Source organism: Ptychodera flava, chromosome 12 (assembly GCF_041260155.1).
Source record: "Ptychodera flava strain L36383 chromosome 12, AS_Pfla_20210202, whole genome shotgun sequence".
Taxonomy (NCBI): Eukaryota; Metazoa; Hemichordata; class Enteropneusta; family Ptychoderidae; genus Ptychodera; species Ptychodera flava.
Window position 1 is genome coordinate 17,502,230 of NC_091939.1, and position 25,271 is coordinate 17,527,500.

The 25,271-nt window shown below is 41.3% G+C and overlaps 1 protein-coding gene across 3 annotated transcripts in view; it reads left to right on the forward strand.

Moving 5' to 3' along the window:
- LOC139145224 (ras-like protein family member 10B) overlaps window positions 1–20,708 on the forward strand; it is a 66,697-nt gene extending 45,989 nt beyond the window's left edge. Inside the window, exons 1-2 of one of the 3 annotated variants that reach the window (XM_070716245.1) lie at window positions 10,652–10,787; window positions 18,204–20,192. In XM_070716245.1, coding sequence (XP_070572346.1) covers window positions 18,611–19,243 — 633 coding nt within the window. In that variant the 5' untranslated portion in view covers window positions 10,652–10,787; window positions 18,204–18,610 and the 3' untranslated portion in view covers window positions 19,244–20,192. Of the gene's footprint in view, window positions 1–10,651; window positions 10,788–18,203 lie in introns of those variants that run through there. The other 2 variants (XM_070716246.1, XM_070716244.1) reach the window with 2 other exon arrangements.
- The last annotated feature ends 4,563 nt before the right edge of the window (window positions 20,709–25,271 follow it).

The following is a 25,271-nucleotide window of genomic DNA, read 5'->3' on the forward strand; positions in this document are numbered from 1 at the left end:
ATTGACATACTGAGTTTCAAGTTAAAGAAATGCACTTCTTCTTGCAGGTAACAACTGTAACTTTTGGTTTGTTTCTCGGATATTCTGAACGACCAAGCGATACGAATGTATTTCACTGTAATTTGAAGTATTTGAAGTAGTATTGTGTGTGCTGCGTTTTGAAGCTTGGTATGAATTTGGAGAATCATTTTGCCAGCATTGTGTATTATTGTTGGCCTTTGTGAGTGTACGCATATTATAACAGTAATTCTTGTTTAAAAGTAGGATAAAATACTGAAAACCATCTGTCTATTTCGCTCTGAGACAAACAGACAGACAGACAGAAGACAGAGACAGACAGAGACAGACAGAGTTATAAAATAGGTGAAAAAATACATACAAATGCCACTCTGGGAAATTGATTTTAACAAGACTGAACCATTGCATTAGACGAATAACCTAATTCTGTGTTACCACAGATGGCTTTATTAAATGACGGTAACAGTTTTTCATTTTTTTTGTCTGTATTTTGATGTCAATATGCTCATTAAAGCAAATTGTGTACTCCGGCAAGGTCGGCTAGTTGAATGACATTATTCCTATAAATGAGTCTGTTCTTTCATAATTTCAACATGCCACGTGCATATTCAATCAATGTGTTTGTGTGATTAGCCTGTGTACTTGACAGTTCAGTGGTTCGACAGAGACTAAAGTAGCGCAATTCAATGACGAGGGAAAGAACAAAACAAAACAGATTCATAGAAACATGAGCACGCCTATATGACGAGACTTTCAGGATCCGCGACTTCATCTTTCATTCAAGATAATATGTCATCTTTGAATTTAGAGTGCTACGACTATTTTAGCTGAGTGTAGTCTCCTGCTTTTCAGTATTGTTGGGCGTGCATTGCGTTGCAGAGACATGCTCTAAACGACGAGAAGTAGTCACATGAGCTGCGACATTGCCCCTCAAAAGTAGGTCAACGTGACCTTGCTGACATGTATCGCCCGTTTAATCGTATCAGTAACTCTTCTCGTTACCAAGTAAAACAAAACGATATATCATGTATCCATTCCCTAGGGGATTTGAAATAATTGTAACGAGCGGTAGAGAAATCTGAAGAGGTGTCTGTGTTGATCTTTGATACCTGTGGTCCTACCCCGGGTTAATTATCCGTGATATTTAAAAAATGAATGGCGTATAACTTTCTCGGTCCCGAGCTCTGTTTTATTAACCTCGGTATAACGACCAGACAGAGTCTGATCGAAATGATAATACCCTCTGCGGTGCGTGCCTGGAAACCCCGCGGCTGTTATTAACCTTGCAAATCTGCCCTCGGAAAACACCATCAATTTTGTTATTTTGTTGTTGTGCTAGGAACGGAAACCACTTTCAGATGTTGATATTCAAGTCTGTACTTGAGAGCAAATGCATGTAAAGCTCGAAGACCGTTGTTCAAAGACAGGGTCAACTGCGATGAATTCAGTAGGTTTCGTTATAATCGCTCTAGAGCTCGCAGATTTCATTGAGAGAGAGAGAGAGAGAGAGAGAGAGAGAGAGAGAGAGAGAGAGAGAGAGAGAGAGAGAGAGAGAGAGAGAGAGAGAGAGAGAGAGAGAGAGAGAGAGACAGACAGACAGACAGACAGACAGACAGACAGACAGACAGACTAATCGTTTGTATATCCTTAGCCGAGATTTCGGAGTTATGGTGTTTGTCCCTGGTTTGTGCTTTTCAAAGGATAGTATACCCGCTTTTAAAATGTACACCGTAACGAAAAAGTGACATTTGACAGTATTCCAATCTTATTTACTACTTTCCCTCTAGTCATGCTGATCATCGGAATTACAAAGTCTCATTCTGTAATTTTCCTTCGACTCGACGATTTCTAACTTCAATTACGCTGCAACCGGCGCGGCCGTCTTCGCTCAGTATATAAAGTCATGATTGATGTAGAGCATTTTGAAGGGTGACGCTATGAGTAAATATACATCTGATGTTTTGCAGTAGTAAATTTCGAAAAAATGAGCTGAGTATTTCTGTATTAACCAAGGTGTTAATCTGTATGAACGGCTTAGGGAGTGCGTGTAACTTCCAAAGTTATGCATATATAGGCAATATGAAAAACCCCAAGGGCGATATGAAATATCCCAGTATCCCCCAAATACCCTACAGTAACACGCCCTCTCAGTGGGTGGCGCCTATCGACACGATCATCGTGTGAATAGACCCAAAAAAAATGCTTACCGACACGATGATCGTGTGGATAACGTGGTTTTTCTTACCTATCCACACGATGGTCGTGTCAATAAGCGTGTCTTTTTTACTTATTCACACGATGATCGTGTCTATAAGACGCATTTTCCGCTTATTTGCACGATGATCGTGCAAATAAACAGTTTTCTTACTTATTTGCACGATGATCGTGTCTATAAGACGCATTTTCCGCTTATTTGCACAATGATCGTGCAAATACGCAGTTTTTCTTACTTATTTGCACGATGATCGTGTCTATAAGACGCATTTTCCGCTTATTTACACGATGATCGTGCAAATAAGCGGGAAATGCTTCTTAAAGACACGATCATCGTTTTGATAAAGAACAACACATACTGACACGATCATCGTGTAGATAAGAAAAACAAACGGATAATCCACACGATGATCGTGTCTATAAGAAACATTTTCCGCTTATTTGCACGATCATCGTGCAAATAAGCGGTTTTTCTTACTTATTTGCACGATCATCGTGCAAATAAGCGGTTTTTCTTACTTATTTGCACGATTATCGTGTCTATAAGAAGTATTTTCTGCTTATTTGCACGATGATCGTGTATATAAGAAGCATTTTCTGCTTATCTGCACGATGATCGTGTCTATAACACGCATTTTCCGCTTAATTGCACGATCATCAAAACATCAAACCAAACACAGCAAATAACCGAATGCCTCATCGGGCAAGCAAATGTATTTTGACAATCTGTATCGGCGGAAATGTCGTCCTTATAGCCAAAGGCACGGTGCTTTGTAATTTTAAAGTTGTGAATCTCCATCAAAGGCCATCATGAGTTTCCTTTCTTACTAATATAGGTATGAAGATTGAGTTTATGAAATGTCATGGGTTTGCGTCATTAAAATGAAATAAATATGCTGCCCTATTAATGTATTCCGCATGGCTGTTGATATATGATTGAAGTTGCGACTATAAGTCTTTGCCAAACAAGTCATCGGTTGTGACAAAATTTATAAATAAATAGTTATCATTTTATTTACACACTATCTAAGAAGGGTAATTTGATTAACAAACTAATTTTAATCAGAGTCCTAAAAGTATGCATCATCAATAGCAAATCGTCTGAGCAAAATGTCCAGTACATACAAGAAGAAGGCAAAAAACATAGAGAACATATGTTTCTTAAAAACATATGGAAGTTTGCGGTCTGGTCATGGAGTTCAGAAGGTTTACTAGGGTGACGATGTCCGCGACTCAATGGCAACTCTATGCCTACAGCCTGCAACCCCCTAAAATACACATAAATAATCTAAAATGCAAAACAAAATACGCATGACATTTCAAACTTGACGGCCACCTTTTGTCTTGGAAATGTCGCAAACGAGTAATGGTGAGTTCCATATATCGGCTGTGTCATGGCTGTGTGTACCAGTATGGCGCTTTGCTTGCGGGGTTTGTTAGTTTAACTCAAATTACTGGCAGTGGATCGGCGGAGATTGTCAAATGCGATGAATTTAGCGAGGAAAGGAGAAAAAATGGGAAAGGATTTTAAGAGAGAGGAGAAGAAAATTACAAAGTAACTGACAGAAAATAAAAAGGGGGAATTAAGCAATATAAATAAAGAAATATTGTTGTCTCTTTCAAGCCGCGATTTTGTTTGTTATGTTCTATAATTCAATTTTTGGCAGTTTGAGCCTCGAAAACGTGACATATTGAGATTGCGAACACCAGGATTTCATTGGTGGTTTACAGGCGATTGGATTTTAGCAAGGGATGCATGACAGTTAATTGAACATGTGGTCCGCCTATGGAGCACACACTTTTTGTCACACGAGGAATAAACCTATTTCAACTCGAAAGCCGTACATTGAGACCACTTCATAAAGCAAAATGTTGACATAAGTGTACAATTTACATTTAATCGCAAGTTTTCATGATAAAACGAGTATGATGGTGAGTTCCATACATCTGCTGAGTGCTGCGTAGTATGGTGCGCCTGGCTTGCGGGGGTGTTAGCAGTGGATCGGCGGAGATTGTCAAATGCAATGAATTTATCGAGAAAAAGAGAAAAAATGGGAAAAGAGAGTAAAAGAGAGATAAGGGGAAAATGACAAAGAAACTGACAGGAAATAAAAAGGGGGGGGGAAAAACTAGGGGTAGCACCCGGGATTCGAACGTACAATGTCTGGAGCGAGGGTATCTCGGCCAGTGAGAGTAGTCGATATTCAGCATGTGCCACTGGGTTATCGATATCAAGGGCGGAGAAAATAAACATCATATTAATAAATAAAAGAAGTATTGTTGTGTCTTTCAAGCTGCGATTTTGTTTGTCATGCTCTCTAATTCAATTTTTTGGCAGTTTGAGCCTCAAAAACGTGAAATATTGAGATCGCGAACAAGATTTTATGGGTGGTTTATTATAAAACGGGCGAGTGGATTTTAGCAAGCAATGTCAGCAATATTGTCAATTGAACACGTGGGCCTAAGGCTAAATTATGGAGAACACACTTTTTGTCACACGAGGAAACTTTATTTTAACTCGAAAGCCGTACATTTGAGACCACTTGATAAAGCAAAATGGTGACATAAGTGTACAATTTGCATTTGATCGCAAGTTATCATGATCGTGTCGCTAAGTTGCTTTTTATTCTTGCTTACCGACACGATCATCGTGTCGATAGCCACAACGCACCGTAAGTGCATATAGCTACATTCACAGATTCAGGCATGCCTCATAGGCATATGTTGTCGCTTTCCAACGCTTGAGACTTTCAGGGATTTCCCTGTCATGGGAACTGAGCAAACACATACGGATATGTTTCCACGTACGTCTGACTGTTTCACAGATGATAACTAACAGACAGCAAATCCGGTAAATATTTATTTATTTAAATATGAGCTTTTGTCTTTGCCATGGCTTTCAGTTTGAGCTTCCAGTAGTGCCTGTGAACGGTACCACGGGCTAGCAAAGTCTCCAATCGTCTGAAACGCACTCTATCACATAAACATTACATTTCTTGTGTCACGTGTCCGGCTGAACTTGCAGTCTTTTGCAGCCTACTTTCTAGCATAATCACAATTGCTTGACCGTATCACCTCACACGAAAGTATTTCCCAATGTTTATGGAAGGTAATTGGTAATTTTATCGATATTGCGTGTCTTTCATGTTCCTACTTACTCCGTTCCAACCCCCGTTTCTGACCTCCAGTCGCGCTGGCATGTATGTTACTTCAAATGAAGCGCTGTAAAGTCGGATCTAAAGCCTACGTGTGCGGATGAGAGTACACCCACTCGGTGAGATTTATCGCATTTCCGTTCGCAACCTGTCAATAAATCAGGTAACTTTCCTTTCGGTTATTCTGCATTCCTGTCACATATCCAGATATTTTCCGGGCTGATCTGTGTCAGTTGTTTTGCCAGGTACCGCATCAACTCGAAGCCGTTTCCACTGACTTACTTTTAAAATGCTCCGGTCGACCCCCACGTTTTTCTATATCTCCATAATCAGCATTATAACTGTTATGATTTATGATGACAGCAGGTTGAACCTCTGCCCAATAATCACGTGTTTCGAAAATCCTTGCTCCACGTATTCGTTGTAGACGTGGCGATTGAAATGCCGCATCCTTGAGTTTTCACAAACACCTTGAAATGACAACGTGATGCGCCTTTGATTGGCTACTGTATTGCATTTTAGGCTATTATCGCATATTTGGTAGATTATTACAAATGCGAATTTTTGGTCTAAGACTTGTACGTATGTATAATAACAAGTGCCGTTAAAGAGTCCAGTTCATCATTAATCATTAATTGTGTTGTATTGTGTGCGACGGAAAATATAATTACCCCGTATGCATGTGCGTCAATTCACGGACGTAGAGATGTCAGCTCGCTTTTGAAGATGGGTAAGACGAGTTGATTTGAGTTTCAGCACTAGCGTCAGATCAGTCTGATTGGTGACAAATCTATACTTAAATTGAAGCTGACGACAAATTCCTAGCCATCCAAATAAAAAATATCAAGAAATGAGACAGGAGATATGTCTAGAAAATGACTTTTCTTTCCGTCGGCGAGGTCCTGTTGTGTGAGATTTCAATTTAGCCCTGTATTGTTATCATCAAAAAAGTGTCAACAAAAGAGCGTGTCAGTGTCCGTTAGAGTCGTGCGCGAATAACCATTCCGAAGATAGAGAGACACGACACCGTTTAAACAACTTTCAAAAGGAGTGGCGCGCCAATGACGTCATCGCCGCGGATCATTTCTCTCCCGTTTGACTCTGCTCTGTTGAGTGAACAATAATTCTGAAATCAATGCAGCAGAGGCCAACGCACCTCGTTGTTCGAAGTGTGATCACAGACCGTCCGCAGAAGGAAAATCTCCCTGTAGCTCTAGTAAGGTATTGGAAGAGTGTTTCTTGTGCCATGTAAATAGCGCCATAACTTCGTGCAATACACGGCCCTGGAAGATTTAGCATAAAAAACACGCTGGTTTGACAGAGCCGAGAATATCAACAACTCCAGCTTACATAGTTTGTGAAATATTATGACAAAGAAACAACAGCTTCAATTTGCGCGAAAGTAGTTGTAGCAAACGTAAACACGATTTGTCTGAAATTAACTGTGAGATTGCATCTGATGCTACTGTATTAAGTCATCAATTCCCGTTGGATGTTAAATGCGCCAAGACCCAGCGTGTGTCTTGCGGCTTTAAATCAACCCCATGGATATGACGTCGCCCACACAATAGACTGACCTTTGATCACTCTGCAATACTGAGAGCCAGGGACAATTTCCTTTCACTGGTCACGATATCATGACATTTATCATAATTTAACGGCAGCGAAGCAAACGACGTAATAGCTAACCACCCTGCCGCGGTGGCTCATTAAATTCCTCGCAAGCGAAGATTTGTCATTTTTTTCAAATTCAACCGTTTGAAAATTATGACGTGTGTGCCCCGCATAAAGTCAATTTAGAAGATACACCGCTTAAGTGGAGGAAGAAATTGCACAACTATACAAATTTACCTTAATTGGCATACTCTCCGCCAAAAATTAAACCCTGGAGCTTGAATAATGAGACGTGTAGGTAAGTGCTGCCAGCTTTAAAACACAAGTAAACTCAGTTTCGTGCGGATAGGTGTCGAACACATACTTAATATACGACAAATTCTGCGTATCCAGCCTGGCTTTCCTTTTTGTACCGGACTAGAAGAAATCGTCGTCTCGGAGAAAGACAAAGATTAACGCCAGGCAGCAGTCGCTTAAAATATTTTTTTCAGCGATGCCAGGAGTGATTAGGCCAACTACAAAGCAGCAGCTCTATTTGACGGTTTATGAATCAAAACTTGCTGTGTGGCGAGCTGTTAATCGCCCGTCCGGTAATCACCGATTTACGCAAGCTGGAAATGCAAAGTAAAATTTTCTCTCAGTCTTCATGTCATGATCGCTTGTTGGAAGTGACTTTCATGATTTAAATTTCTATACAGCGTTCGCGCAGAATCCGAATTTTACTTTTATTTTTTCTTTTATTTGCTCTCGTTGTCACTTCGTCATCATATGACATTTTTTTCTGTTTGTCTGACGTTACTCCATGATCAGGGTAATACTGTTTACCTGTCTGTGTATTTGCCCGCTGGCCGGTCTATATCTGGCAGTGCCTGGATTATCTCCCAGCTTACTCGTATTCCCAGCACATGGGGGCCAGAAGAGAGACGCTGATACTGACCATTAAGAATGCAGTTGGGTGGACGGGTACGAAGACAGACAGAATAACGAGATGTAGAGGGAAACAGAGAGTATGACAGACAGACTGTCAGATAGACTGGTTGAACCTACCGGTTGATAAGACAGGTGTGAAAAGAGACGAGAAGACGTGGTATACCATCAAACACGCTGAAGAAAAAACATAGGTACATAGACGCACAGGAAAGGAAAAATCATTTTATGTTTTATGTATTTGCATTTTGATTCATAGGTGTCCTTGTGGGCAACGTCACATACCATGGGCGTGTCAATGTCACGCCAAAGGCAATTGCCTATAAATCAGTACATGATACTTTTGACATATAATGCTTCGATCGCGAGAATTACGGAATAAGTGCTCGTACTTAAAGTGATAACACAAGTCTATATCTCAAATATCGAACACGTTTTATGCGTGTGGTGCAAATTGAAGAAGATTTACAGAAAATACGAAAGCATTGATATGCACTTGTCAGTAGCAATCACTGGTACGTATACACGTGACCTACACAACGTGACGCAGTAAGATTTGAATAGTTGGAACGTATATCTTCATCAAAATTTACTATTTACCATTGGACTTACTAGTGTCTGAACAAAATGGAAACACAACGCCGGCGTTGCATTATAGGTGAACATAACCAATTCTTTGAAATAAAAGCTGACTATACGTTTACAATTTTTCCATCGGATTTCTCCGACACAGCTCTCTTGGTTCCGGAAAGTGTTTACGTAAGAATGTTCATATATAAACACTTTCTGTTCGCTAAAGCTTGCCGAGTTTTGGTTGTGACTTTATATTCTGTAACCTCTGTCCTGAAATCTGTGAAATCGTACTTCAATGATTGTCCAGCGGAATATGATGTATAAAACTTGTTCTCAGTAAGTTTGCTTTTTCAAACAAAGGGTTTCCGCGTAAAGATTTCCCGGTGAAATTAAACCCCCAGCTTTGTAATCGTGGACAACACATTCCAGCTTGCTGCAAAAACTTAGATTCACACCTTTCGTCAATCTTAGTTATGCTAACAGGACTTTACGTGTGTCAAGTTTGAAGTGCTCCCCGCGCGACAGCGCAAACATAGCGTGTATAGGCCTGCCGTGTTTGAAGTGTTCGCACGGTGACAGCGCCAACAACGTGGCGAAAAGGCAAACAACTTTGATTGCGTTAAGAATGATAACAACAGTCAATTAAGAAATTGAGTGACGTCATTGAAATGTCAAATGTTGATGGAATTTGGGAAAGAAATGTACTTGTTACGCGAAATACGGTGTTAAAAGCTTATGACTTTAGTATTGAGGCCATTATGATATGGCACAACAAGCTTTTATATATATAATTCCAGCGTGGCGATTGCTAATATCTACATGAGCAATTTTAATTTCCGTTTCTATTTTTTTTTTTTCATTTTGGAGGCAGAATACACCTTTGGGAAAATCATTCTTATTCTCAAATTATTTGCTCGTCTACAGCTTGTGTGAACTCATCAGATTGAAACTTCGTGTAGCAAAAAAGATTAACCCTCACACCTTGTCTTGTTTCTGAGAAAATTTACATGTAAAATGTTTCCATATTCTACGAGTTAATACGACTGATTGCCTTTTTGATTCTAAAAATAGGTCAAGTTTATAGGTCAAGTTCATCCAAAGTCCGCACGGTTACTGATTATGTCTGCATATTCTTGACAATTATAGGGACCAGTTTATAGATTCAAAAAAAAAAAAAAATAGAAGGAAAAGTTGCAAAATTTACTATCAAGATGCGTGTATTTATAGAAGATACTTGGGTTTAAATGTGATTTTTTTAACACTGTAGGCGAACGTTAGTGGTGCTTCTGCATGTAATACGAATGTTTATTATCCCGTAAAGTATGTGAAAATCTCAACGAGTGAAGATGTCGTTTTAAAATCGCCCGGGCGTCAACGCTATACCTTTCTCTGAAACGCAGATGGGGCTATTCCAGTAGACTTTAAATACAACCATAGACACTAACTTATCACACACTTGTTCGCCATCACGATCTGTGAAGTCCATAAAAAGGAGCGAAATTGAGTTAACGAGAGGGGTGAAACTCAGGGAAGCCATAATCTGAGTCTTATCTAATTGCGGTTGAAAATTTATCAGCACAGAAGGAATAGATTTGCTATCGATCTCCTATAAACTCCTTTATAATCATGCTAGCTGTCAGGCGGCAACTTCTTTCATTCTTGTACGCATCTAGATCTAACGACCGTTCGCCGCGATTTTGTTTGCCGGAGTCCCTTCTCGCTCTCTGGCTCTCTCCCTATTTGGCGAGATTGAATCAAGCGATGAAAATTGGCTTCAGTCATCGTATTGCAGCCTGCAATTGCAAATTGAAAATCCGATTCCTTTAATTTCTATTGACTATTTTGTCAGACGCAACTTGAAGGTTTCAGAGTCACGAGGTGCATTTTGCGGTAGTCAGAATCGATGGTGTTAAAATCGACAAATTGCACCACCGTCGGCTGATATCAAAGCGAGCTCGCAGAAGTTTGTAGGTCACCGAATATAGCTCTCCAATGCGGCAGGCTTGTCCATTATTTGTTGGCTGTGGCCTTCTCTGTGTCGTGTTGTATTTAACCTATTTGTCTTTCAAAAAATAAAACCTTCACTCAGAGAACGCTAATCCACACTGACGTTACCCTGATTAAATCTCGATACCCTAGGGGGTCTATAAATCGTGATCCGAGCTACCCTTAAACCCGCCAGCTTAAATCGTAGCATTTCTCGCGTCTCGTAGTAACAAGCATTCGTGAGCTTTTTTTCCTCTTCTACCAGCCTATTCATTGAGATGGATACATCTGCGCTTTAAGGTTAGTAAGCTAGATATTTCTTTCTATAAAAATATTCTCTCGTGTGTTTATCAAGTGCGAATAGCTCGCTATGCGGAGAAGGATAAACGCCACCATGCGATGTATCCTCATTCACGAAATGACATGTACGGAGAGAGGACGATTGTCAGTCGGACATGTAACAGTATGACCTTCTGAAGTTCAACGCTTTCAATACTATGCACCCTTATGCAGCGTTTCTAAAAGTGAACTCGTGTAACTTGTAAACGACACGCATTTCGTCATGACAACTTAAGCTTCATTCTATGATTGATTCAAGCACCACATGTTCGACACACTTTTGCTGAATCGTTGAATTCGTCGCGTTGACATTTTGCCGTCAACTGCAGGAGTCTTATAGTTTTCACATAGCGGCGATTGATACGGCAAGCAGTTTTGATACGATTTCCACTGCCAAGAAGCGGTGCCGTTCGGTCGCACACTCATTCTTATCTTGCCCCCTTGAAATGCTGAAGAGAGTTATCTTTTCGCCGTTGGACACTTGCTCAAATCGCAGCACCGACCAGTCCACGTTTGACACCCAACTGCACATTGCGAAAAGATACATGAATTTTGAAGACGTGAAGGCGGATGTGGAATACCGGAATTCGTCCGCTTAGATGGAATTTTGATGTTTCCCTCTTCCCGATGTTAAAATACACACACACACACACATCTCACTGACGTCGCTCGGCTAAGCTGCTTTAAAATTTGGAGAGAGAGAGAGAGAGAGAGAGAGAGAGAGAGAGAGAGAAAGAGAGAGATTTGAATTTAGGGAAGTTTAACAGTAAAACAAATACGGGGGCGGGGGGACTAGTCCTCGGAGTAAAAGTGGACGATGAGCTATAGGCAGAGACAATGTGTTGATACTGAGGATGAAGCAATTCACTGTAGGTGTAATAACGTACTTAAGGAAGAAGGTGATAAATACAGATGGAGCGATCTATAATTTGACAAAAACACCAAGCAGCTTTGTTAAATTGTTAAAGTCTTCCACATGTTTGTTGCGGATAACTTCAGGGTCGCACGCGATGAATTTCCGCCGTTTTTCCAATGAAGGAGATGATAACAAATTGAATTCACGGTCTCGGTTCGGAGATAAAAACGTTTAGCGATGAAGGACGCCCTTGGCCGGTCGCTTTTGATCACCTAGAGAACATTCTTCAGTGCGCATATTTGACATAACATCATTTAGCTACTGTACTGCGTATAGTCTTGGTTGCCGCATCGCTAACGCCGCCTGGATGTTGTAAATTATCTAACCTAAACCTGAAGAGCTCTGATTAGCGAGGAATAGTTCGCCGAGAAATATGTATGAAATGCAACACTTCGCGTCAACGCAAATTAGCCTACTATTGACGGTGTCAGGAAATTAGAAGAAGTCGGTCCAATTTCAGCTACTTGTCAGCCACGCTACGCGGCGCACATCACTGTAACAGCGTTCCACAAACGAGCCTCGGCATTCCTCCTCCCTCGTTAATGCAGTTCGATTGTAGACCACGGTCAACATTTCAATATATTATTGACCCGCAAACATAAACTGGCGAGCGGAGAGCTTGAAGGTATAGTCCCGTGGGATTTAATGACCTATTTTTAAGGAGTCGAGCTGTTTACTTTGGGCCCGGACCTCCCTTTCTTGGTAGAAGTATCTTTCTATATAACCGCTGTGGGTGTACTCGAAGAAGGTATATCGTATATTCGTGTGGGGAAGAGTGAAACAACGGGAGAAGGGCGAGATCTGAAGGTAAAATGCGCTTCGGGGACAGATATTCGACCTGTATGTTTTTAGTACTTTTCTCGTATACGATTTTTGGATGCTCATTTTAAGGCTCCTGGAGTACGAAAAACATTCACCGCTTAGTTTTTCGAAAATCGAAACTTACTTTTCCTATCAGGGAATGGCGGCCATATTGAATTCAAATATCGGTAAATGTTCGGTCATTTTTTTCGTTAGTACCAATTTTGCACGGTAACTCCTGATTTTATTCTGGATTTCTTAAGGGAATGGTTGAAAGTTTCATTGGGGAAAATTTGAGCAAAAGTTGAAGTCTTTCACTTTCGAGGCGCGTACTGCCTTAATGCCGTCGCTTCCGATTGGAAAGTAAGAGAATAAATTCTCAGAAGCAACCGGATCAATTTTGAAATGTTTAACACCGCTGACTCTTAAATTTCTAATCCTGGGCTCTAGAAGTGACTTTTTTGAATGCCTCAGAAAACTGGTAATGTAGCAAACGATCGTTCACCAAGAGGCGAACAATTCAATGTATGTCTTTCAGATGCTTCATGCACAATTGTTGTGTTCTCTTTTCTTTCCTCCATCCGTTCCCCCTCTTTTCCCCTTTCTTTTTTTCATTTACTCATTCATTCTCTTTCTCCCCTCCCCTCCATTATTTCTTTCTTCTTTTGTCTTAACGTCTCTGCATCTCGTCGAAACTAAACCAAACACACAAATACACCCCAAAAAAGGTTTTGAATTCACATGTAATCGGTTTTGTCTTCCTAATAACACTGGGAGAGTTCGAACTTGAGCGAAATTAGTTATTTCGTAGGCCTGATTATCCTAATACTTTGAATGGTTCGCAGGATTGTTGTACATATTTATGCAATAACTAGAATTATTATCGAGAGTAAGAGAAGAATAAACAGGAATACTTTCAGATATGATAAGTTAAATTCAAGGAATCTCTCAAATACATTCAGAATTACAGATGAAAACTTTCCATTCGTTTATATAACTTTGGAAAGTCACATCAGTACCACATTCGTTTTCTCTATGCAAAACATGTCCATGGACATTTAACCGCAGCAGTACTCATACTTTTGATAAACACAGTCACGGACACCGATAGTATTAGTAAGTATAAACTCATCTGATATTTTATTAACTATCGATAGAAGGAAAACCCCACCGGTCCATAAATTTACCAGTTTTAGTGGCCAGAACAGTGATAATCACTGACGCATGATGAAAATGAAGCTATTCACACGTAAAGGCTTCGGCGCCTTTGAAGTCCGGTGCTTGCACAAAATCTTCAATTAGGCGAATCCATTTCTTTTCGCCAGGTGCCCAGTCAAGAAGGGCTTTTATTTTTCCTCAAATTTACTTCCCGGAAAATGGAATTGTTAATTTTCATTCCGAAAACTAACATTGATTGAATGCGTTTCGGGCCATTTGCGATAACACGTCGCAACGTCATCGGCAGAAATTCCGAGCATTAACGATGACGGATTCGATTGGACGAACAAAAAAAAGCGCGTCGAGATCCCCGTAACCATGGCAACATAGTACGATCCATGTTAGACGTATCGTGCTGGCATGAATTTCCGATTAAAGGCGCGGTTCACTTTTCAAGTTTACTTGTGCACGGCTGAATCATAGGCAGTGGAGCTGAGGGTTGAATTTTATAGTCTGCTAACTCATCTCTGTTCTTGCTATTACCCGCTCTGTACGGTGTGCCGTTTCCCGCTTTCAAGCTGACTTCCCGAGAATGCGACATTTCAAAAGGGCACATCTTTACATTGTCAGTGACTCGGCTTTTTAAATCCGTCATTACTGGGTTTTTCAACGTCATTTGGTTTTAGTTATCACAGCTTCAGCTTCTAAGATCAAATAGATTCAACACCTCCCCTAAACCTCATTTCAAAAGTAAAGACTAACTGGCACAGTTTATTATGAATCTCCAGGTTGTTTCGGTCCGATTAGAACGTCAGCATATCAAATTGGCGCTTTCCCGCTCAAAACTCCCTCTTTGTATTCCATCCTCGTCCGCGGCTCAGCGGCATTCATGCTATGATAATTGAGCCCGGCAATCATTTCAACGAATGGAGCGTTCAGATCCATAAAACAGTATGCTACATAAACACAGGCAGAGCCCAAATTTGCCAGGCGTCTACCTGACTGAAGTACAAGTACCTATTTTCAGAGCAACGCTATTCAAGTTCGCGTTCAGGTATGTGAGTATGACTAGCAGGTAATCTCAGTTCTGCCTTGAGCATTTACTATAACACCTCTTGGGACTTTGTGCGGCGACTAACTTGGTCCATAGTAAGATAAACGGTCTAGACTGCGATGTCAATTATCGTGTTGTTTGTATCATCGAGATTGGATCGAGATGTCATTAATTATGGCAGATCCTTGATTGAAATATATTAGTAAACGCAGACTAAAACTGTGAAGTTGATGACTCGCCAAACCGTGACTTACGTCACATTTATCTTGCTAAAGGATGTTGTTTAAATTTAATCGTGATCACTTGGTCAGCATAACACAGGTATAAATCTAGACGTAAATGAAAATAATCGCTGCCGATATCTTGGTGAGTTCAAGATCCATACATATGTACCAGGATATGTATGTATGTATGTATGTATGTATGTATGTATGTATGTATGTATGTGTGTGTGTGTGTGTGTGTGTGTGTGTGTGTGTGCGTGCGTGCGTGCGTGCGTGCGTGCGTGCGTGCGTATGTATGTATGTATGTATGTATGTATGTATGTATGTATGTATGTATGTATGTATGTATGTATGTATGTGTGTGTGTGTATGTATGTATATGTGTGTGTGTGTATGTATGTATCTGTGTCTTTGTGTGTCTGTGCATTGATGGATGGATAGATGGCTGGCTGGATGGATGGATGTATAGGCCTATGTGCTGCATTTCTATGTCGGCTATTAGGTGGGCCGGCAAACTGTTAGGGGAGGTAGGTGTAACTAGTGGTATACCAATCTGTATCTATACGAAGGGAGTAAGATAGGTTGACAGGATACGGGTGGGAGTATATGGCAAAGCACAAGTGAAAGGTCGACAACGATTTTATTCGAATGTTTAAGCTGAAAGGTTGAAGACTTGTATTGGAATGAGCTCAGTGTCAATTAACACGCGTTGGCATATAAGTATTGTTTTTCCTTCGAGTTGATGTTGGCCTCAAGATGAAACCATCCGCCAAGCGTACATTTGCACCATACGACAGTAAGTGTCGGGTTAGAGTAGAATAACTACCGAGATCTAACATGACGTATTAACGCATGTGTAGGGACTTTAAGCACTGTACGACGGTATCTTTTTGTAGTTCACCGCCCCCTGAAGCACGTCAGTCAGTCCCGTGACATATATTGAATTCAACTCATGCACAGACGACATGATCCGAGTCCGTCTGGAGGTAGAATGAATTTCAACGTTATTTGGTAAGCTTTCGCAGCACGATTATGATGGGACCCAGCTGACAAAGATCTTCGCAAAAATGAAAATTTCGCAAGCGGTTTCACGGCGGGTAAGCGGACATCGTCTTTTTCACCTTGCGTTTAAAGCGGGTGGAGCGGGGGCGGACTTATAATTTTTACCATCAGATGGTGGGTAAATTTTATTGGGTAACTTCGGAAAGGTCGTAGAATGTATGATACGGTTGTTTTTAGAGTTTGCTGATGGGGAGGGCAAATCCTGTGGTGGGAATCGGATAGTGGGAAGCTTTAGTAAACGGGGTGCGTTTTCCTGGCGGAGAGAGGGGATACAATATGGCGGGAGGAGAAATTTTCCAAATTTAACAGCAGGGCTGTTCGGAAGAGCATCCCCTCCTAAATTTTTATTTAATCAAAGTGTACCTTACAATCTTTTTGCGAAGTGAGCTATCTGTACGTGACCAGACTATCAAATTACTAAACTACTAGTATCACAACGATACCAGTCTGTTCGTATTAATTCTCAGTTGGCCCTTTTTAAGTGTTTAATTGGCTCAAGAGTTGCTGCCCTATGTTTACACGTCTTGCGCTTGCTCTAATTACAATCTTTTACATATCATTGGTTGTAACTTGTGACTGCTGTTCTTTGATTTGTTCGTACTAATAGCCTTCGACTTATTTTGCTTTCGACCAACTGGCTTTTTAGTGGTTAATGGTTCCCGTCTGAGATTACTATTGGTACCCATTCCACGAAATGGGATCCCATGTGCGTTTAGTGAAATATGAGGGTGTACCCGGATCATCTTCTATATGAGTAGGAAGTTTGCCATCGTCCTCCCTAGACGGAAATAATATCCCAGCAGTTTTGTTATTATCTCGGAAATCTCGAACTAATTTCAAGAATTGTCTAATACGAACATGCAGTCACAAGTTATGATTACACAAAAGGCTTAAGATCCCCTTTATATCTGGAAATTTTCCAAACCTAGGGGTATAGACCTACAGAAATCGTTATTCTGAGTGCGTCATTTTGAGGACTACAGTAACAACGTCATAAAAGTCACCCATTTCAGCTCGTGTTTTCAGCAAAATCCGAACAGAATTGGTTCCACTATTAGTTTCAATTTTCTTGGGATTTCGCCGTCAAAATCAGGCAGTCTTCGAAACAAATTAAATTTTACACTATAGAAAAGGCTCTCTCGCGTTCGCCTTCCTGCAGACAGTCAGGGAATGTTTTGTACGGAGTCCACGTCACGTCTCTAATCACTTGGGTAGTCACTGATTACTACAGCGCTAACTACGCATACTATCTGTTTGTAATAATCGCACTACGGCTGATTTCCAAATTTTTCCTAGGGGATAAATTTGGTTTGAGACGGTACTTCATCTGATTCCCCCTAGACCCCACCATTTCAATTTAATTACCCGCCATCTCATGTAGCCTCGGGGTGAGGATATTTTATACATACCAATATATATACCTATAGGTATCGCATTGATAGGTGAGTTGCGTTCCGGAGAGCTGCTTTCCCCGTACGCGTCCGTTAATGGTAATTTGTCAACATATAGATTAGCGTAATTTGTCCCAAGAGTCGGCGTTAATATCGAACAGGACACCGAGGAAAGCTTGTGGCCACGAGTTTGGTCCAATACCAGCGAAGATTTGCTTTGATTTTCGGATGACAAGGCAAAATATCAGTCCTAACTTACTCATTTCAGCGGTAAATTAAACGCGTCAATGTAAGCATTACTACCCAAACGATCGGCTGCATTTTGTGAGATTATTTAGGGCATGCGCTATACTTCGCTTGCTGTACCATTGAATTTCTTACACGCTTTGTGCGCTCGCTCGCTCTATCTTTTGATGCCTCGAATAGATTCGTATTTTCACGCTGAATACAATTTATATTCTACTACCTCTCCTATCCGATATTGGTAAACGTGTATTGGAAATGTCAAGCGATTTGAGAAGGGTTTGAGCCAATTAGAATTGCCGTGTGTGCAGCCTCGTCGTTGGAGATTACTTTCCGTGTATTCATACTGTGTTGTATGTTCAGGGATCATTATTCGGAGTCACAGGTTCTAAAGGATTACGTTATTCATGTATGTAATGGTTGTCTGTAATTCAGGTATTAACCCAGGATGCTGCGACTAGCTTCTGCCCTCTATCTTGGGATCCATTGTCAACACATGTTCATTCTTACTCTCTCTCACCCATGCAGATCGTGAGAAGGCTCCTGTACCCTGTGTTACCAAGCCCCACTTCGTCGTCTCCGGACAGCGACGACTCAAAAAGGACGCACGGCTTTTGCTTCCTGCAGTTGGATTGGGGCAAATCTGACTTCTGGGTTGCCTCCTTCCAGGGTGAGTAAGACCCAGCACAGGAGACGGAGTTTGAAAGGACAAGTCACAGTTGAGATACTCCTGTCTGGTATCTGCGCACTTTGACGAACGATTCATCTCGCCTGGCTACTTTTCAAAGAGGATGCCTTAGCGGTACAGGTTAACGCAACCTCATGACGGTAAACAACTCGCACACTATTGAACATTCTGAAAACGCGTGCAAATCTCTTGGGAAAAGTATCGAGATCGTATTTTATTCTTTTCTTCTCCATTTATAACCTCACTAATGTGGACACTGCCTGACGTCACGATGCAGAGTGTAGACATAGCCGTCCTTGGTGCACCTGGAGTCGGAAAGTCGTCCATTATACAGCAATACGTAAACTGCACTTTCCCAGACCAGCATTCGCCCACCAAAACCACATCTGTATTCAACCCTGCAGTATTAGCCAATCAGCATCTTTATCAGTTGAACATTGTCGACACTCCCCCTCTACAGTATTTCCAGATGAAGAGTTTCTACGACTGGGTCGATTTCCAGTCCTACAACCCCGAAGTTCGAGATGCCACTGCCTTCATACTCGTATTTGATGTGTCAAACAACGACAGCTTTCAGTTTGTCAAAGACTTGCGGGAACAGATTCTCGACTACAGGGAGTGCAACGGCACGGATTTGCCAATTGTCGTCGCGGGTAATAAATGTGACCTCGGCAAATGTAACGGCCTGTCCAGGAGAGACATGACTCACATCGTCAAGAAGACCTGGAAATCTGGCTACGTGGAATGTTCGGCTAAGTACAACTGGCACATAGTTTCCCTGTTCAGCGAAGTGATGAAACTTATCTGCGAGCTCCGAGACAAGCCGCCGACAACGCGCATCCGAGGCGGACTGCGCCGAAACAGTTGCCAGTTGATGTAACACGCACTTGCAGGACGCCCCTGTATTTGGTGTTCCTTTTCCTTGGAACTCTTTTGGATCTTGCAAGACACTGAATCGCGTCAGTGATGCGTTTCGCCAGAAACGCCGAACAAAAGAGCAAAATAAAAAGCAAAAAACAAACAGCAATTTTGGCCAACCGCGCTTTTTCTTCAAACAGTCCGGAAAGGAATTGTGTTTGCGCGTGGAACGGAACTTGAAGAGAAGAGCCCGTCCATGCATGAAACTCAGGTTTTTTATGTATTTACAACCTTGAAGGTATATGCCTTATAACTAGACATGAAGTAAACAATTGAATCAGCTCTTTGTATTAAGGTGAAGTTTAGTATTTTGTATGAAATTATATAGATACAGTTCTATTTCATGTCGAGGCAAGTTCTCTAAGTCCAGTTTTTTTCTGTGAAAATCTGGAAAATGCCAGTCAGGACATCGTACTAACAGATTTCAAATTGTTCGTGTTTGAACAATCCAACGTCTTAACTCAAGCGGAAATCTCTATCGGACATCTGCACGACCATCTTTAAGAACACTGGCGTCATCCAAGTGCAGTCTGACCAGTTTCCATGACAACGGGTATTCGTCTCCGACAACAATGTGCCATGTGTTGTATCACGGTGAGACTGAAAATATTGTGGATATGTGTGCTTTTAATCAGGCGGGGGTATGCTATGGGTTTTTAATCAGATATAGGGTATGCTACTCCCAGCAAGTTGGCAGTAGTCTTGACTACTAACCCAATAATCTCGTAGTTGTTCCAATTCTGATCGACTTTAATCACCAACTAAATTACGTTAAGGAAGCGACAAAAGAAGCTATGTGTTTTCATCTCGCAGCTCAATTTTCCCAGCCGTACAATAAAATGACAACTTGATGTAAAATTAGCGATCTAATAAACCGATATTATGTTCCCTTGAATTTCTTCCATTACTCAAAAATTGTTTCTTGCTGTAATCTGTATTCTCGTCAAAAACTTGAATCACCTTAAAAACTGGCTAATTTCCCACTGCGGTCCTTTGTGTGCTTTTTAATACCTTATCTAAGCGGCCATCTTGTAACCTCGTTCCGGACAGTATTTTGCCGTTGCAACCGCTGTACGTGACGGCATTGCCGCAAGGAGTCGCTGCTTGAAATTTTTATGATGTAATGCCTAAACAAAAGTCCCGTCCATCTCCATCAGACTGATACCTCCTAATGGTCACAAAGATATTAAAGGAAAGCGGCCAGGCATTGCCAGGAATGTCGAATTTGAGTTATTAAAGCGAACGAGCCAAGAATATTTCACTCGAGTGAGCCTAGTATATTTGTGAGTTGTGCAACAGCCAATGAAAACGAATAAACCGAATGAAAGCGCTTTACAAACACGTCCACTCTTTTGATGCTCCATGTGAAAAGTTCTGAACGACACATGATGGAATTTAAGTATCTATAATTAAACATATGCCAACACGATTCGCTTTGTATTGTCCATCAATAATTACCATTTGATTCGTCTTCAAAACATTGTCAAAATTGAAAGGAGAAATTCCATCGTATGGGCTCCAGAATTGAACGTTCATTGAATGCAATTATCGCACACTTCGTTCAACGCGCTTTCGCAATTTGTAACGAGACACTTTGTTGGATGAACACGGAGAATTGATCATTTGCAGACTATAATTTCCATACATTTTGATTGACGACGTTGGCGGTGTGCATAGCGTTCCCGTCTTTCTTTCGAGTAAAAAACATATCCCCGGATAAAGAATTCCATGCTTGCTAGGCATTAATTTTTGTTTTCATTCATGCCAAACAACCCCATTTAAAAGGTACTTTTTTTTTTTCAAATGCGAATGCTGCATGAAATTTACAATGGATAACGGCGACTGGGCACCTTAAGGAAAGACAGTGTGACCCCCCCCCCCCCCCGCCCACAAAGAACACATTGGACTTGAAAGAAAAGCAGAAATCTGCATCACAATCACCACCACCGCCGCCGTCATTGTCAACACCACCATCTCCTCCACCACCACCATCACTATCATCATCATCATCATCATCATCATCATCATCATCATCTTGTCCATCACCGCTATCGTCATTATCTCATCATCATCATCACCAATACCATTGCCACGTAATTACGTCATCCCTTGGCTTGGAAGCGCTGCCATCTAGTAGCCCACAACTCTATATGCAGTTTCTATTTCAACAAAAGGATGATACCGTACTTCCCCGCAACCGCAAGAACTACCTTCCCGATCGAAATACGAACTGGTACGCGCAATTCACCTATGTAACAATTTTCCGAGAAAAGATGAACGCAGACATCAGAGTTGGATCTGTGTCATTGACACTGAGGCTGCAGACAATCGCACACAACACATTGATATTTAGCGAGTTAATTCGCCATACTTAACAGTAAGAAACCAGATTAATGCCTTCACAGAATAAGTACGTCGATGGCGCATTCGTCAAATATTTGTTCATTTGATCAAGTAAGATAAATATCGCCTTGTTCGTTTTCCTGAGTTTTAAACAAGACAGCAGTCGATACGGGTTATTCTACAAAATCGATACACATTGGTTATGCGTTATAATAGAAGAATGACAATTGCTTGCTTTCGACTTACAACTGTACCCGTACATAACTGTTATGATTTGTCCGACAATTTCTAGATGGTTACCTGACACAGACTGTTGGTTTTTGTCGTCGGTCCTTTCTGAAATCAAAATTCTCATGTAACGGCGAGCGGAGGACATTCTCCCGCTCTCTGATATCTTATTTTTTAATGCATCGGCGAGTTCTGCTGTGTGTAAAAGTCTACTGCGTGAACTCCCTGAGCTGACAACCGACTGTGTATTACTTACATAGGCTCTGAACGGTGAACCACATGGCAAAGAAGTACAGCCTATACGTGGGTGCATCAAGTTCAAAATCAATAAATGTATCGCAGTGAAGGTTGATCAATTTCTGTTCACTGCGTGTTTTACAAGCACTAACAACCCCGGTGTTAACAAATAAAATGGCACATTACTCTCGCCCTTTTAGCGGCGAATCATGCATCTTGTTATAAAGCTTAGGCTATTCACTTCCGTCACGACATCTCATCAAACGAGGTCGTGATGGTACATATGATGCATACACAGAATATAGTCTCTCTCGCGCGCAACCAACTGATGAACTCCTCTAGCGGGAAACTGCTTAAGTTTTATGATATTAACATTCAGTATTTGGAAAGGAAAGTCAAACGGAAGTAGATGGGCTTTCAGGCGAGCTTAAATATCTGCCAATGAATGTTTGTTTATTATCTCAATATAGTTACACCCATAAGCTTACATACATACATACATACATACATACATACATACATACATACATACATACATACATACATACATACATACATACATACATACTAACAGACAGACAGACACAGACAGACAGACAGACAGACAGACAGACTATATTAAACACCTATTACCTGGTCACGAGGGCTATAACGCCCGTTTATTACCCCGAGGGGCCATGCGTTACCAGAAAGACATCGCTATCCCCCGAGGCCGTAGGCCGAGGAGTATAGCGATGTGTTTCTGGTAACACACGAGGGGTAATGAACAGGCGCTATAGTCCGATTAAAGACCAGGTTATTTCACACCGCAACAATCCATTGTGACAAGTTTACTTGGCGACATTTCCACGGAGGTTACAGTAGTACATGGTATCACATTCTTCAAAAAATATTGTAAGCATACCTAGCAACATCCTTGGTTGCACTTGAATCTTTTTTGTCGATGAGCTTTTCATTATCCTACGTTGTTGGAATGGAAAATCTATCTGTTTAAGAGAGAGGTTCGTCGCTCATCCCGGACGCACATCACATTCTAGTCACCCGCGCCATTGTTTCAAATCTGAAGACAACACTACGGTCACGTGACCGGGCACTTTTCCAAATTTGGTCAAAACTATTTCCCCAGGAAAATAGGTTTTCAAAAAATACTCTCTGACGTAACTTTTATCGATTCAGTGAGAACTAGGTATCTATTTGCTCTGTACGTGACGTACTCTGGCGAATCGCGACTCTGAACGAGCATGTTGCGTGTTATAATAAACACCTATTACCTGGTCATGAGGGCTGAAGCGCCCGTTTATTACCCCGAGGACCCATGTTTTATACCAGAAACACATCGCTATTCCCCGAGGCCGTAGGCTGAGGGGTATAGCAATGCTTTCCTGGTAACACACAGTCACACGAGGGGCAATGAACAGGTGCTATAGCCCGAAAAAAGACCTGGTTATAGGTGTTTTATAACACTCCGCATGCTCATGTTGTTTATGTTATGGTTTTTAATGTGTTTTCATATTATGCACTGCAACAATCCATTGTGATAAGTTTACTTAGTGATTTCTCCACAGCGGTAACAGTAGTACCAATTTCTTCACTAAAATATCCTAAGCATACCTAGTAACATCCTTAGTTGCACTTGAATCTTTGTCGTCGATGAGCTGTTCAGGTTCCTAAGCTGTTGAAATGGAAAATCTAATAGAGAGAGGCTCGTCGCTCATCCCGGACGTTCATCACGTCAAGTTGTAGTCACCCGCCATTGTTCCACTAAAGCTGCAGACGACACCATGCGAATGGTCACGTGACCGAGAACTTTTCCAAATTTGGCCAATATCTATTTTCGAGTCACGTGCAGTATTCTGCCGAATCGCAACACGGAATGAGCATGTGGCGTGATATATATATATATATATATATATATATATATATATATATATATATATATATATATATATATATATATATATATATATATTACTCGTAATGTTTCCGAATATCAATCATCTTAGGAACTGAACAGTTGTTTGGAACAGGAATCTTGGTTGTCATGGCTAACAACCACGTATGTCACGACAAACGAGTTATATCACAGCTCAATTTAGAGAGTCTGCCGTATCAAGCTGTGAAACGGAGTTCAGTAGACCGAGAGTTGTAAGTTTCCAGCGCAGTAGATAGGCCTTACAGTGTTTTTACGTACCGTTTGTACCTTTCCCTAGTGGTTGTACCTGTCGTGGGAATTTCTGGCTTCACGTAGCTTCACGGAGCGGCTCCATCGAGGTGAGAACCGCTGTCGCGATACTGCTTTCTGATTGAAAAGGATGTCTTTCAAATTGCTCGCCTCAATGCGGTTGCATGAAATAATCAGTTAGCTATCAGATTTACTCCAGGTATTCCGCTACGATAGAAGTTTTACGATACCTAGTGTTGTTTCTATGAACGTATCGCTCCCTCAAATCACTTCCATCAGCAGCGGTAGTCGTGCGACCTCTGACCCCATGCCTCTTCATTTTCAGTCTTCGTGACGCGCAGCTCTCGCTTCGGAGCAGTGGAGTCATTTTCTAGTTCACTGGGAAACGTGCTTCGGGCAATAGGTGATCATAACACCGCGGAATGAATGTCTTGCAGATAGAAATTGGGTTATTCTGTTATGATTCAACGAAAAAAGCAACACGGCATTGGGCAAAAGCAACGCTTATACATACTCGCGTCGTACTGACTGCAACGTGACTACTTCTTGGGTTGAAATATTTCATTTTTGATGACTCGATTTGACGTTTTTATGCATATCTAACATTCATTTAGGCTCTTTTTAAAAACACATTACGAAACGTTGCATTTTCTGTCTAATTGATCAACATGCGCGCGAAATGCAACCGACAGTTACACGTTTTACCGAGTATACTGCAGTCACTGTGCTGATTTACGCCTGAGGCGGTATTTCTGTACGCCATGAGCGGACGTGATGCAGAGTAAAAACGAACATTTTGATCCGATACCGCTACCATAGGGCAAAGTAACTTTGAACGGCGCTTTCGACGAAATCTTCAATTCCAATATGCGAAACCCTCGGGAGTAGGATATTGAAAGATCTCTGGTGACGGTTTGAACGACCCTAAAACGGCCCACCATATATTAGAGATAACGCGGAACCCAAACTGTGGGCGTTGCGTGGAAACAGATCAATACAA